At 35.2% G+C, this 15,037-nt stretch overlaps 2 protein-coding genes and 1 long non-coding RNA gene across 12 annotated transcripts; 1 reads left to right on the forward strand and 2 right to left on the reverse strand.

Annotated features, from left to right (window-relative positions):
- Positions 1-129: 129 nt before the first annotated feature.
- LOC117234548 (PDZ and LIM domain protein 3) lies at positions 130-12,310 on the reverse strand. 10 transcript variants are annotated; one of them, XM_033495889.1, is made up of 10 exons: positions 11,894-12,298; positions 10,858-10,983; positions 9,836-10,059; positions 9,114-9,270; positions 3,603-3,758; positions 3,421-3,471; positions 2,889-2,977; positions 1,395-1,539; positions 1,283-1,321; positions 130-530 (listed from the first exon to the last, which is right to left on the reverse strand). In XM_033495889.1, the coding sequence occupies exons 2-10, from the start codon at positions 10,969-10,971 to the stop codon at positions 438-440; spliced, it is 1,068 nt and encodes a 355-aa protein (XP_033351780.1). In that variant the 5' UTR covers positions 10,972-10,983; positions 11,894-12,298; the 3' UTR covers positions 130-437. The 10 variants fall into 10 exon arrangements, with proteins under 10 accessions (XP_033351780.1, XP_033351779.1, XP_033351782.1 ...); XM_033495888.1 differs by lacking the exon at positions 11,894-12,298 and adding an exon at positions 11,273-11,396; XM_033495891.1 differs by lacking the exon at positions 10,858-10,983 and having other exon boundaries at positions 11,894-12,297.
- Positions 9,951-11,062, forward strand: LOC117234552. The gene is made up of 2 exons (XR_004493539.1): positions 9,951-10,079; positions 10,771-11,062. It is a non-coding gene; the product is annotated as an uncharacterized LOC117234552 (long non-coding RNA).
- A 159-nt stretch (positions 12,311-12,469) lies between the features above and the next one.
- Positions 12,470-14,555, reverse strand: LOC117234547 (isovaleryl-CoA dehydrogenase, mitochondrial). The gene is made up of 8 exons (XM_033495887.1): positions 14,358-14,555; positions 14,066-14,155; positions 13,771-13,992; positions 13,387-13,714; positions 13,201-13,294; positions 13,033-13,123; positions 12,784-12,952; positions 12,470-12,704 (listed from the first exon to the last, which is right to left on the reverse strand). The coding sequence occupies exons 1-8, from the start codon at positions 14,496-14,498 to the stop codon at positions 12,571-12,573; spliced, it is 1,269 nt and encodes a 422-aa protein (XP_033351778.1). The 5' UTR covers positions 14,499-14,555; the 3' UTR covers positions 12,470-12,570.
- Between the last annotated feature and the right edge of the window lie 482 nt (positions 14,556-15,037).

Consider the following 15,037-nt stretch of genomic DNA (forward strand, 5'->3'; position numbering starts at 1 on the left):
TAGCCATTATCAGGTATTTTTAAATAACCTTTCTCCTTTTAATAAAATCTAGTACTTTTTTTCCCTCAATTGTAATACTAACTATTATTTAACGTCATTAAAGACTGAAAGGACATAATAAAATCGTCATTTCGTCATACATAATTCACACTGAATGTTTATTTAATTGCATAATTTTTTATCAGAATGTGGATTAAGGAAAGATTTGACATGTTTTGCAGCATATAAAATTTGCACCAACTTGTAGAATTTGTAGAAGAACTACAAGTTTTATGTTTTAAATATAATTAAATATAATATCATGTTATTTTAACAATTTTTTATCGCGATTAATTCTTGATCAGTTTTAATTTAACATTTGTTGCAATGAACAATAAATAAAATATATATTTATATTTTATATTATATAAAGTACATTTATAACGTCAGTTCGCAAATTAATAATCAGTTTGTCCCAAAACACTATACATGATCCTCTTGAAGCTGTTACTCTGGTGGATTTTTTCACCGTCGTCATCAAGAATATTTACCTAGAAAAAAATTATAAATTACCATTGTAGTTGAATAAAGTGATATCGTTAACAAATTTTATAAACGCTTGGCATTCATAGTAATACAATACATATGTTTGAATCATTTGAATGAATTATAATTTTTGAATTGGTTTTAAATATTTAAGGAGAAGATTTTTCTGTCACCATAAAATATCTTATTCAGTATTTATAAACAAATGTATACGTAAAAATATGCAAGTGACATATACGAATCGACATCAGATTTATATAAATAATCGTTTGTGATTATAATGTGTTTATAAAAGGGAAAAGAATTTCTATATTCATTCAATTTATATAATTACAAAGACTGCCGTGAGTCTATTAAAATTAAAATGTTACAGTTAAATGGTGACATCGAGTGATCTAGCCGCACTCAGCCAGTAAGCATTCCTGTGGCTAGAGTTACCAGGAAATTCTTTGCACCGGCCGTCTAACTGCCCTATTTGAAGAAAAAAAGTAATTCTGTGTTGACATCGTACAGTCCCGAACAAGACTCAAGCTCTAAAGTCTCTCCTATATTATTTCAACTTTCAACCTAAGTATGTCTGTGATGTATGGCTTCAACATGTAGACTTTAACGTCGACCGATTGTACAACCTCACTATATCGTTTCTACCGACTTTACTTATGTGTCCACGTACGTATATTCTATACATGTATGTACATATAACGCGGTCAAATGACGCTGATGTAAAATCCGAATATGTATTTAAAGTTTTACTTACGTATGGTCCAGCTGGACTTTTTGGTCGAGCGTGGTATATCTGAAAATATTTATTGATCAGACAAGAGTAACGTTTAGATAGTAAGTAGAATTTAACTATTCTATATGCATACCCTATTTTGGTTAACCTTTTGCGGAGAGAAAACACCGGTGCGCGCCGGTTGTCTTACTTCCTGCACTACGTCACCAAGAGCCTCCTCTTGCAGAGCCTTGTAAGCCTCGCTCTTGCTCGGGTCGTACTTCACCGGTTTCTTCGAGCTGTACCATTGTATCGCATGTGTACACACGGACTATTTTTAATTCATTTGCCTCGATTTTGTCAGATCGGTTAGCAGCAGCCAGGGTTATATCGCCAATTGTTTGTTCGAGAGCGACTTTCGGACCGCTTCCATGCCCTTTTCATTAATCGAGTCACAAATATGTCTCAACTAAATCTTTGATGCTTTTCTCGAGAATTACATGAGGTGTCGATTCTTACATTTAAGATACTATATTTCACTAATAGGATACAAATAGCTGTTTTTAGTGATACTGATTTGTAATTTTCGAGAATTGCTTCTTGATTGTATGAGTATCAAAATTAGTAAGGCTACTAATTTGCATGAACATTTACTCTGATTAATTATTGATTACTTTCAATGGTACAGCATGCAGAAAAATATATAGTATGGTTATTCTAAGAATTTCCTTTGAAACTTGTTTTTTTCTAGCTTTTCCGTCGATTTTATCGATTTACTTGAAGTCACAACAACAAATTGCAATATGTATCTATGTAGTTATATGCATCACGACCCTATAATTACGATTTATAGATATTAAACTGTAAAGCAAAAGAGTTTGAATCAATAAATACTTTATCGAACGATTATCAAGAGCTTAATCACGGATCAGTGGCCACGCTCATTTGCCTTATTAAAAAAGAAAGAAAGAAGGAAGGACGATAAACAATTTTAAGAGAAAGAAACAATTGCGAGACAAGGAATGTGACCAATGATTCTCGTGAAAACAATAGAATTTGAAACTATGGATATACTACGACGTGCGAGAAGCATCGAAAAACGTCTCGAACTGGATATTAATTTGGTCTATTGAATTGCGGCCACACATTCTTCGAGGCGGCGGCTATGGCCTGTTCTTTCAAGATTCTCGCTTGCTCCTGTATTTCCTGTTTCTGTTTCACGAAGGAAAAGTCTATGAAAATGCTGGAAAACAAACAAACTGCACGTGAGTGTTATCCATTGTGAAAAGGAAACAACAGTGTAAGGACTGACAGCTGCGTTTTCTGTTCTACGTCCATACTCCCGTTCTGATCACGTGCCCGACAGTCTATAACCAATGAATTGATAAATCCTCGATTTGCAACTTCCGATTAATGTCCCTCGCACGTAAACTATGGGTCATTTTTTCGATGCATTATTATTCAAGTTATAATTTTAAAATATCCGTTAGTTAATGGCGCCAAGATCATAACTGCTCAGAGTTAATAGTTTGATAAGTATCAGCATCCAGCAAAAATTTAATAGTATTAATGCTAGTAACTTTATTACGCTACTGCAAGCTGTACGGCGTATTAATATTTGTTTTATGTATATCTATTTATTACTTACGGTATAGCGGTTGTTTGGCTCTTTATAGTGTCGGCAATATTTTGTTCGGAATAGAGTCCAATTGGTGAGTTAAATTGCTTGTGGACAACCTAAGAATAAAATTGTACGAGATAAAAAATAATAACTGCAGTAACTGCAAATTTATTACAATGGTATTGTTCGTTTAAATCTTTTCTTAAGTCATAAATTTACCACTAAACAAATTGAAAATATGTATTAGTTGGAATTTCATAATTTATCATAATAACGCGTCTATCAGTTATTTAATAACGTTTTAACACGTATTCAATTAGTTATTTGAAGCTTAATAATAACTTCAGTTACATTATAAAATAGACTTAAAGTTTAGTTAGAAGAGTACCTTGTAGAGATGATATATAAATTTAAATTTAAAAAATCGCTTGATAGGAACAATATACAATTTGAAACAAAAATGTAGATTACATGCCACATAATGACTGTTTTTACTAAAAGCAAAAGCATATTGTATCGCACGGAAGCAAAAGCGATTTGAGTATAAAGTAATCCAAACCTTTGGAACTTCATTCGGTCCCAAGACACGTTGAAGTACCGTTTCTGCCACCTAATCAGATGTTGTACAAAATATATATACAAATTAATATAAAAGATTGTCCTTTGTTTCAAGCAAATCGAAACATAGGACAGTTTTTCACAAATGAAGCATTTTTCAGCGCAGGATTGAATAAAGCGTACCTTTTGTTTCATAGCAACTTCAGGATGAGCTTGTTCGTAATGATGCGGTGCCGCTCTGATCATCGGATTGGGATGATGGCGCAAGTAGCATTCTCCAAGCGGAGCATCCTTTTTTATCTTTGCACCTGGCAAGACCAGAGGAGTTGTGCGGTATGGCTAAAAATCGACGCTATCAATAGTATTCAGATCATGTAATATACTCCTTTATGTTTATCGATTATGAGTGTAACTATTTCAACTGTACCTTGAAATAATGGTACAAATAATGATACGAATGGTAAAAATAAGGTACGAGTAAAGTTGTAATTAATCGATAAAAATAATTAACGAATTATGTGTAACGAAAAAAGTGTTTAATAAGCTAAGTAGGCGTGAAATATTCTGCCAGAACGGTGTCAATTACCAACCAACGAAAGCTAAAATAAGCCATTATTAAGAGGCCATGATGACCGATGACACCTCGTTAATTTTCGACACTGTTGCAATAACAACGTATGGCTTTTATCTTCAAACGTGATTAAAAATATATTTACCGATTATTTCCTCGATATTGATGTGTTATTTTTCCGTAGGTTCTCTATTTACGTTTAATTGCTTTTTACGATGACAATTCGTTAAACGACCAAATATCATTACAACGAAGATGATATTTTTGGCCAACTATAGCAACCGGAAATGAACACGCACTGTGAAATATAATGCTCGACCACCATTAGTTTCAAACGAAAGGTATAAAAAGTATCTAAAATTTTTGGTACTTGGCTCGTATCTGTACAATGAGAAAATTGCATAAAGCCGTGGCGTTACAAACAAAGCGTTTGCCAAGTATTTCCTGCGATTACGTTATTTATCGTTCTACACGGAGTTTTACGCAGAATTACGAAATTATTAAAAATACAATTGTTACATTTCCACGAAAACTCGAGAAAAGTCGAGAAGATTGAAGAACAGAAACCGTGGGCTATAAAGATGTAAGATGATTATGCTTGCTTGATGTTGTTTGATCGGCTGTCGTCATTGCTAAAAAATGACGAAAATGAGAATGTCAAGTGGAACGATGTAGAAAGAGAGTGAACAGCAGGATAAAGTTACGCGTCGTATTTATAAGACGCGCTTGCAAGAATAGAAGATCGAATTTGAATACAGTCACTATCGACTTTGTTTCGAACGAACGACGATTGAACGACCGATGCAACGATCGATGCAACGATCGATGCAATCCTGGCTTTCACGAGATCATTAATTATATCAAATAACGATTATTTCATTATAAATGGGTCAGAAACATTATCTTAGAGGGTGAGTAACGGTCTCTCTCTTTCTCTCTCTTTCTTTCTCTCTCTCTCTCTCTCTCTCTCTCTCTCGAAATAGATGAAGGACCCTAGCCGGCAAAAATAACGTGTACCCCGTCTGCTGCGAAATTTTTCTCCGCCACGATCAATGCTTGTCAACTCTTGATTAATTTTTATTATCATTGATCTTTTTAATTAAAAAGTTGAAAGCACGATTAAAGTACTTCCATCGAGTATCTACTTATGTCATATACTTATATCATTATTAACTATCCGTCGAAAATATGTCATTTCGGAGAAGGAAGTTGTTTTCACGTCGTTTTATAGAATGTCCCCGAACTAAATTCGGACGCACCGAAACAGTTGTTTCGAAAATTGTTTATCGTTTGGCTCGGTAGCGATGCACTGAAACTCGAACTACGACAATGAAAAAACTTTCTAGATTCTGCTGGCAAGGTACACAGAAAAGACAACAAGTGTTTCGATATTTTGTAAATTGAGTCACAGTATCTGATAGACCAAAGGTCTGGTAAATTAAAATGTTTCTACATAATCAACAACGATCCTTTTCCTATGTATTTCTTTCGTGTTTATTCCCTTAGCCTGCGATAACGTTTTTCAACGTTGCCGAAATAATTTTTTAACGAAGCAAGTTCTTTGGAAAGTCAAGAGGACAAGCTGTAAGAGTGTCGTTGTATGACCCTCTTGTGTTTGAGTAACCCAGATCTCATTTACGAAAATAGATTAAGATTCCAATGAATAGTCGGTAACATGCTTATATTCGTTTTATTGCATCGCGTTATTAGTCAGTCATACCCCCTGTAATCTTTTTTCAATTGAATCGCTCTTCCTTCCGTTGCATTCGTTCTTACAGTGTGCACCGTTTCGTGATAAGCCGTACGCAAGTTCGTTTGCTTGTCTTTTTCAGTGTCATTAGGGTAGAATCAAGACCTAGCCCTACTTTTACGGAGGGTGTCAAGGTTGGCACTCGGCGACGTAATTCAAAATTTAGATCATCTTATGTTACGTGTTCGTTTCTAACGAGTAATAGTCGATTTCGATCGCTAATCCATATCTTTAAATTCTTTATAGAAAAAACGATTGCTGTTAAAATATCCGTTCTGAATCAGTGTCGACAGATACGAGAAAAAAAATAATATAAAACGGATGAGAAGGAAAACGTTGCGTTAGGAACAACACGGTCTTCTTTCTCGATGCTGTGTTGTTTTATTTTCAACAATGATAAGATATTTTATCTTGTTAACTGATGCAAAATGTCAACGAGACGATAAAAATTCTTTTTTTGAATTAAGACTATTCCTGTCCGTCAAGGATCGATAATTCAACAAAAGATGAAAAGAAATTGCACCGCCGTAACAAAGTACGTACAATGTAACAAGTAACAAAGATTGGATAGATCAGCATAAAGTTCTGATTAATTAAATACTTGAATGATATCGTAACGATGATGAATTATCGATATTCGACGAAACATGGAATAGGTTTCCTTTACTTTTAATGACTGATAACTGTTTCGTACCCAAAACACGGCAGCCTCCTCCTCTTTCGGCTGGTGTTCGATGTTGTGACGATAAATGGTCGTGTAAGCCGGCATCGTTTTCTTAATCGAACCGAAGTTCGTATTCCTGCAACTGCGGTAGCACTCTTAATCGAGAATCGCTTTCTTTTTTCCCCTCTTTCCTCCCGCTTTCACCGAGAAGTTACTTCACTTTTTTCCTGTGGGTCTCTCCCTTACGAATATTCGCTAACGCACTGCCTCGTTGCGCGGGCGGCACTAACTCTGGTCTTTTCCACGCGACTCCTCTCGCGCTCTTTCTTCTCCTCTCCACGTATTACCGACGTATCTCGATCGTTCCTACGTTTTATCCTCTTGATCGGCGATATCATTTTCTTGTCGATCTCTATCAGCTACCACAATCCTCTTTGTTGCTAGCAGCATTTCCTCTCCAATATAAAAAATGCTTACCGAAACGATCCTTTCGATAGAATAATTACAACCCATTAAACGATTAATTTCTATTTCGATTGCCATTTGTATGTATTTTTGATCGATTGTGTCACATCTGGATTCGAACCAAATCCCGAGAAAACTAGAAAATAGGTATTCTTAATCATTTCAAATGTGAATTGTTCTTCGAATCAATCATTCTCGCATTCGTTTTTTCTTTTTTTTTTTCTTCTTTTTTTATTTGTACATTCCGCTTGTTACATACGTTCGTTAACCAGGCGATGTTTTCTTCGATATAATGATTGGTATATCTCGCGACCTTGGACGAATATCCGAAACATCGTGGAAAATGTTTTCCTTGGCTCAGCGTGCCTTTTCATCGCCGGTTTAGTTACTTATCATAAGCAAATACAAACGTTTTGTACCGAGTTTCGCTATTGTATTTCCCTTAAAGTAGCCATAGGACTACTTCGGAGGAAATCTAATACTCGATGAATCGTTTATTGCACGAACAGACTATAACGGTTAACACGTACCGTTCTCTTGGAATTTCTCTAAGTTGACATTTTGTTGTTGCAATCGGCAGAACAATAAGAATGTGTATTTTCAAGCGGAGACTAGGATCGAAATAGTGTTCCGAAATCGTTCTGGATCGCGTAGTATTGGATCGGAGAGGTGGTTTCGATGCAAAAGCGATATTTATAGCGTGGCAACTGCCTCTACGTGGACTTTCCGGCATCGTGGCGGGCCAACAAAAATATATTTACGCTTCGGACGTCTCGCGAATAAAGGCGTCTTCGTATCACGAAACTGTACGTACATATATAGCTATTGATTTCTCAAATCTTCCGAGACCGTGATTCCATCTGACAAAGTCAGCGGTAATCGTGTCCTCGTCGAAATCGTAAGCTTAACGAAGAGTGTAAGAGAATAATCCGCTACTTAGCTAAGAAGACAGAGCGATACGCGGGGAGTGGTAGCCGTATAAATGGATGGATTAACAACCGGACTAAAAGCTCGACTAAAAGCCAAAGACGAACGAGTAAATACTCTCGCCGTTTCGACGAAGGGATTCAAATCGATCTATGTTTAACGATCATGTACGGATAGCTTGCCCTAAATTCGTTATTAAACGACCGTAAGATCATTTTTCCACTTGAACCGAAATCGAATACATCGTACAGCTTGTTGACATCTTGAGATAGAATGCGGAAATAGCAAATTATATTCGACGGATATTCTGTCATCCCACAACTACTCGGTGATCCAACTATGAGTTATTGAGTTTCAAAGCGTTCGAACGACATATTTCGAAACGGTGTGTAACTTGCCAAATGCAATATACCGTGTACTTTGAAATACAATAATTTATATTCTAGTCGCATGATATACATATAAATTCATTACGAAGAACGATATTATGCGGAGCATGCAGAAGACGATGTCACTTTTCAACAATTATCCAAGTTTAATCCAGTTGCTCTATTTATTTCTTATTTCTTTATCTATATTTCTCTCGAGTCTTTGACGGCACGGAAGCCATAGAAAAAAATATCTAATTTCATAGATAACGATCTCTGCTCTACTTAGCGAATGATTTTGTCGTTTAGCCGGATGGGTTTGTTATTTGCTTGTCAATCTTTTTATAGAGTCTTTTAAACGATCGACTTTCCGATTTTATTTATCTGTGAATCTAGAGCAACTTATCGGACATTATGATATTCAGAATGTACAGCGGCGACGAAACGTCGTCGAAAAGAGTTACAGGGTGTTGGAAAAGAATTATAAATACATCCAACAATCGTGAAGACGTATCATTCGCTTCATCTTCATAGTATTGCATTTACGGATCAATGAACTACTCTGGTAGTATGAACTAATCAGGCGACGTTTACATTCTCAAATTTAGGAAGCGCTATAGAAAACAATTTTCTTTCTTTTTTTTTTTTTCAAGAATCGATGTTGCAATGAAATGCTCCGAGTGAATGACAATCCGTTCTTACTATTGTCTCCGAGGCCATACCGTGTGTTACGTGGATTCTATTGTTTGTTTAAAATACACTTGCTAAAATTAATTGTCGATGAGATAGAAGCGAGCAAATACTTACATTCGCTTGATCGTTGTTCAAATTCTCGGGCAGAACGTTGAACATAATATATATTGAACGAGTTTATTACAACAGGACGAATAGCGATGTAGATTGCTTGCTCCTGCGTGTGAATTCGTGTTTCAAAATCTGCTCAAAGTACCTGCGACAAATTGGCTCTCTCTTCGCGAACCTCATCGAGATGTTCGTGCGGTAAGTTAAGGTGTTCCGGTGAAGATGCAGGCGGCCTGTATTCGTCGATTAAAGGCGGCGGTACGGGGCTCTTCGGTAATTCCGACGGTATTTTCCGTTGTTTAGCTCTATAGCGGAATGGGAAAGTATCTTACTAACGAATCAATATGAAACAAATTCCTCTCACGAGAGCTTCGATGATACTTTCGACGATCACTTTCAAACATCTGAATTTACTATACAGAAAATAGATTTTATTTTAATATCGTGTACAGACGTAGCGTAACGATAATGCTTCAACGCTAGAAATTTCAAAGCGGACCAAAACTTGCTTTATCGATCCCTGAAGTTATCAGTGGTTTTCCCTGGCCCTTCTAAATATAATACGTCGATCAAAGGATACAAAGACGTGCATTTTTCGCTTTTACTTTAATTTTCGAAGATTTTCTACGAAACGAAGGATTCGAAAAATTCTATTGTAATTGCAAGAAAGAAAGTGATCGTCGAACTAACGATGATGTTTCTTGATGCGATGAGCTGTCAATCAGGCGCTGCGATTAAAGTATGTATAAAATAAGGTAGGGAGAAGTTTAATACGAAGCGTTAATAGTCGTGTTACGTAGCAGTAGTAGCGTGCCGATAGTAATGCGATAAATCGAACGCATAATAATAAAGGTGGAATTGCTTTCTGACAGACTAGTGACCGCAGCCCTGTCGCCAGTGTTCAACTGGATAATCGGAGATGACGTGGTAATGTTGATACGAGATGCATTCGACGGCTCAGACCTTTCGACCACGAGCCTTATTGATTCAGAGTTTTGAAGAAGATTCTGCGCGTCTACATGCCTCACATCTCGCGTGTCGTAATCGTCGATTTTCTTGATCACATCACCCCTCTGAAGCGTCTCGTTCTCCGACTGCAAATACAAATTCTATCGTAAGATAACCACTCATCGTTGATTTTCAAAGGCTTGCTATTTCTTAACTAACGTAAGAGAATTCTACGTTCGAGGCATCGTTTTTTAATAATTGAAATAACGTTAGTTTGACTCTCTCTCCGACTATAACAATTAAGATAACAGGCATGACATCGGACGTTGTAAAGCTGTATTAGTTACATTATCAACAAAATGTTGCTATCAAGCGAATATCAGAAACATAAATACCGCGAATATCGGTGTTTTTATATTCTAGATTATCGCGCGAAAGATGCGAAGACTTGCCGTTTAATTAGAATACGTAAAGTAATATGCAATGACGATTAAATGATAGAAGGATTTGGATAGCGTTCAAATGTGTTTACGATTTCTCTGTGCTTCATTTAATAGTCATATTGGATAAAATGCAGTCGAGGCGATCAAAAAGACGCACAAGATTAGGTCACAAGTGTCAGCTAGACGTGATTATGATTTAACGTATACGGTATAATCTACAGGCATCTTGTACTTGTTTAAAAGCGTGACGATATTAGGCGGTAGTTAATTGCTTTGCGAATAAGATAAAAATCCGTTTGTAATAAATATTCGTGTATTTTAAATTGGATAGATATCGTTGTATGGTAAGCAGCAACAGCAGCAGCTTATGTACATTAGAATATGATCTCCATTGCTTGCTGTTCTCTGTTATAGATAGATAAATAGATTTACTGCAGATCCAATAATAACCATAAGCTGTATGCATCTAACAGTAACAGTAGACATGAAAGAAGAACTCACGCGGGTGACGACGATCGGTGTACCCAAATCAGCGCCTCCAGCGATACGTATTCCCCAAGGTTTGCCGGTGCTGGATCTCTTAAGCTTCACGATCACCGTTTGTTTCCTCGTCATGCTCTACTCTGTCTATCAGAACAACGCAATCGCGTGTTTATAACGAACGGAAATCGCAGAGACCGATCGCTAATTTGAGTATTAAGAGCAAGACGATAACGAAAGAGCACGAAAAAAGGTCAAAGAAACGAAAAGCTTTTCCAATCAAATGAGAAAATCGATAAACTGCGAGATCGTTGAGAAATGTACGACGACTCGAGGCAATATCGAACCCGTGCTTACGCTCCTTACTGGCTAACGAGGACTACTGGCTGCACCGCCACTTTATTTTGACAGGCTTTACTTTTGTGAGCTTAGTTACCCAACTACCGGCTCGCCGCTTCTGCTATTCTGGCCCCATTTCGAATTGGCATACCGTGTGTATTGTTCTGGTCCGACCTGCACTCATTTCTCTGGCATTTGCGGCCTCCCTACCCTTGCTATGCCTACCGATAGGATCAATGATAGTGCATGAAATTAAATATCACAATATTATAAATTCTTAGTAATTTTAACCCGCAAACATTATTCTTCCAAAATGATCTTCTCTTTACAAAGTATGCTTTAAACGATGAATGAAAGTAAATATATACTTGTAAAAATACTTGTAAACAAATATGCTTGTGTAAAAATACTTTAATTATACGATTAATTATATGACACGTCTATAAGGAATCAGAAAAATGTCGCCGGATATTGAATGAATGTACAGAATTAAACACTGCACGTAAATCATTTATTAAACACATTCATAAATTACAATGGGTGCTTTCCTTCAAAGTTACAAAGGAAAGATATGCCTGTGGATTGCACAATATAATCTTTAAAAAAAAAAGCGATGCAGGATGAAACATAGTCCATCAGATTACATCATCGTAAATTACAGAGGAGAGAAAATGAAGAAAAATGTAGGATTTGATCAGGCTGCTACATATGTACTCACATAGGTTTCGTAAAAGTTGCCTACGGAAAATTTAAGAGACATCTTCGCCTCAAGCTCTTGAAACTCTCAACCGCACTTTCTTCTCTTTTTCACTAATTGTAAGTGATATCTACGAATACTTGAAAGGGTCTCTTCCTTATGTTGTTTCGATCTAATTGACTGCACCGTGATTAATGAGACTACATCAAGAAAGGAAGAGAAATAGTAAAAGAGAGTACATCAAATAAACCGAGAGGAAGAGATTGTACGTAAGTTTGACTTAAATTAGCAACCTATAGCGCGAAAGGTTAGTCAATCACACTTTTAAGAGTGTACCGTTCTAGTGACTCATTTATCTCGATTTACACGATACTAAGAAAGTATATACATAACAGCCGCATTCATCCGAATGATATCGCATCTAAATTAGTAATATTAATTGCCTGTTATTTGTTAATACCCCGGTAATATTGCTAACTGTTAAAAATGAACGCCGATAGGAATGGAGCTAATTGTACAAAGGAGGAAACCTTAAAAATGTTAAATGACTCTACTGTTGACGTAGATAGATTGATGATATACAAATAGATGTTAATGTTACAAACTGATATATAAATTTAATATAGAATATACGTTATTTTATACAAATTATTTAGTACAGTTCTTTCGAGAGATTCAAAGGAGTGTCATATTTTTGTCTATGAATATTCTTCACTAATCGCTCTACTAATTACCATTCGACGAATTTCACTGGTGCCAGCGCCAATTTCATATAATTTGGCGTCTCTTAAAAATCTTCCAGTCGGATAATCATTTATGTAGCCATTTCCACCTAAAAGAAGTCTATGCATTTCAAGAAACATTTTAAATTAATACATTTTTATCGGAAATTAACATTATGAATAATTTACCAAGTATCTGAATTGCATTCAACGCAGCATTAGTAGCACACTCGGCTATGTAAAGTATCACCGCGGCACAATCTTTTCGGTTTATATATCCTGCATCGCAAGATCTAGCTACAGAATACAAATAATTTCTGCAAACGCTTAAACTTGTATACATATTTGCTATTTTTTCCTGAAATATTAATGTCAATTTGAACTTTTAGAAATTTCGAGTATAGAACTTGTGAACAAGAAGAAAAACTAATTTTATACTTGGATCATTTGAAATTCTGCTATTCGTTTTCCAAATTGTGTCCTCGTATGTGCGTAATCAAATGCCACATCGCAACAAGCCTGAATAATTCTAACATGTAACATATCAAAATATAATAACTTTATAAAACTTAATACATTATCTTAATCTAAAATAAAAGATCTTACCCTAAAGGCCCCGCCGATAACGTTAGTCGTTCCAAATCTAGACCACTAAATAGTACGTAAACGCCTTTGTTTACTTCCCCGAGTATATTTGTAACTGTAATTATTCATTTATGAACAGAATATAACAAAATCATATAAGTTATTATTATATATAATTATTATATTATTTTATTATATGTAAATTACCAGGAACTTTACAATCTTCGAATACAAGTTCACCAGTGTTGGAACCTCGCATACCTAATTTATCTAACTTTTGAGCAGTACTAAAACCTTCGAAACCTCGTTCTATGATAAATGCCGTAACACCGTGTTGCGGTTTAGCCGCATTTGGATCCGTTTTCGCATAAACGACAAAAGTATCAGCATCGGGACCATTTGTGATCCAAAATTTATGACCGTTTAAAATGTAGTAGTCACCCTTTTTTTCGGCTTGCAATTTCATAGAAATTACGTCAGATCCAGATGTCGATTCTGACATGGCAAGTGCCCCGATATGCTCTCCACTACATAACTATAAAAGGTATATACGTAACAAGATTACACATTAGATATAAATTCGGACATTACCTTTGGTAAATATTTGTACTTCTGCTCTTCCGTCCCATTTCTGTGAATTTGATTAATGCACAAGTTTGAATGAGCGCCATAACTAAGACCTATAGCACCCGATGCCCTGCTCAATTCCTCTATAACGATAATATTATCTAAATACGTACCACCTGTACCACCGTATTCGGATTTTGCTGTTATTCCTAATAAACCTAATTTGCCAAGATTCTTCCAAAATTCCTGGAAATAATTTCTAAATAATTAATATAGCTGAAACAATATTTCATGCTTCCTTTAATGTTCGCTTACTTACACGGAGGTCGTCGAAATTATTTTTTTTATCGATCTCAGCCGCTTTTGGAGCAAGCTCCTTTTGTGCAAAATTAAATATTAATTGTCGAAGCTACAAAAAAACAAGCATGCTTTACTTTATTAATACTCGTATCTGTGTTAATTGAATTCAATAAATGATGTAAATGGAAAAGATCAGACTTCGGTTATAAGAGTAACGTAGATTATTAAAAAATGATTTGTTCCAAACATTTTAACAATGTTAGTATGCACGTATAATCACTCAATTCGAATTCTATTCTAATTTTACTAACCTCTTTCTGTTCTTTGTTTAATCCAAAGATATCATCATCTACTGTATAATATTTTGAAGAATATCTCACATTAAATTTATTATTTGACTTTAAAAACTTCCATAAGAGGGGTCTCATAAATTTACTGGTATAAAACTCCATGTTTTTAAAAATCTACTATGGATTTCAGAATTGTGTATATATAAAACTGAAAGGCAGCTTTAGCGGTATATATACGTATGTATGATAATTTTCTTATCTACTACTTTACATTTAATCAGTACTACTACTACTAGCAATACTACTAAATATTTACTAGTTAATATATTGAAATACATATCAGATATTTTCTTCCCAAAATTATATATATTTGTATGTATTTACATAAATAAAATTGTTATCATATTTCCGTTTTAATATTTCATGAAATATTAATATAGATTTTGTGACGATGTATCTAAAAACTAACATAAATTTGACATGTAAACTAATATGTACATACTTAGAATCTAACATGGCTTGCACACAGCGCTTACAAATAGCGCATATTATATTACGTTAAATTTGAGTGTGCTTTAAACGTGGTTCATATCTGACGTCCACATCATATCAAAATATTACAGTTTACAAATCCATTTTTTTCCTATTTTATTTTACCACATATAATTAATAATTTTTATAGATTTCTATTACGTTACAAT

The sequence above is a fragment of the Bombus vosnesenskii genome, unplaced genomic scaffold (assembly GCF_011952255.1).
Source record: "Bombus vosnesenskii isolate JDL3184/JDL3185 unplaced genomic scaffold, Bvos_JDL3184-5_v1.1 scf7180000013305, whole genome shotgun sequence".
NCBI classification, from domain to species: domain Eukaryota; kingdom Metazoa; phylum Arthropoda; class Insecta; order Hymenoptera; family Apidae; genus Bombus; species Bombus vosnesenskii.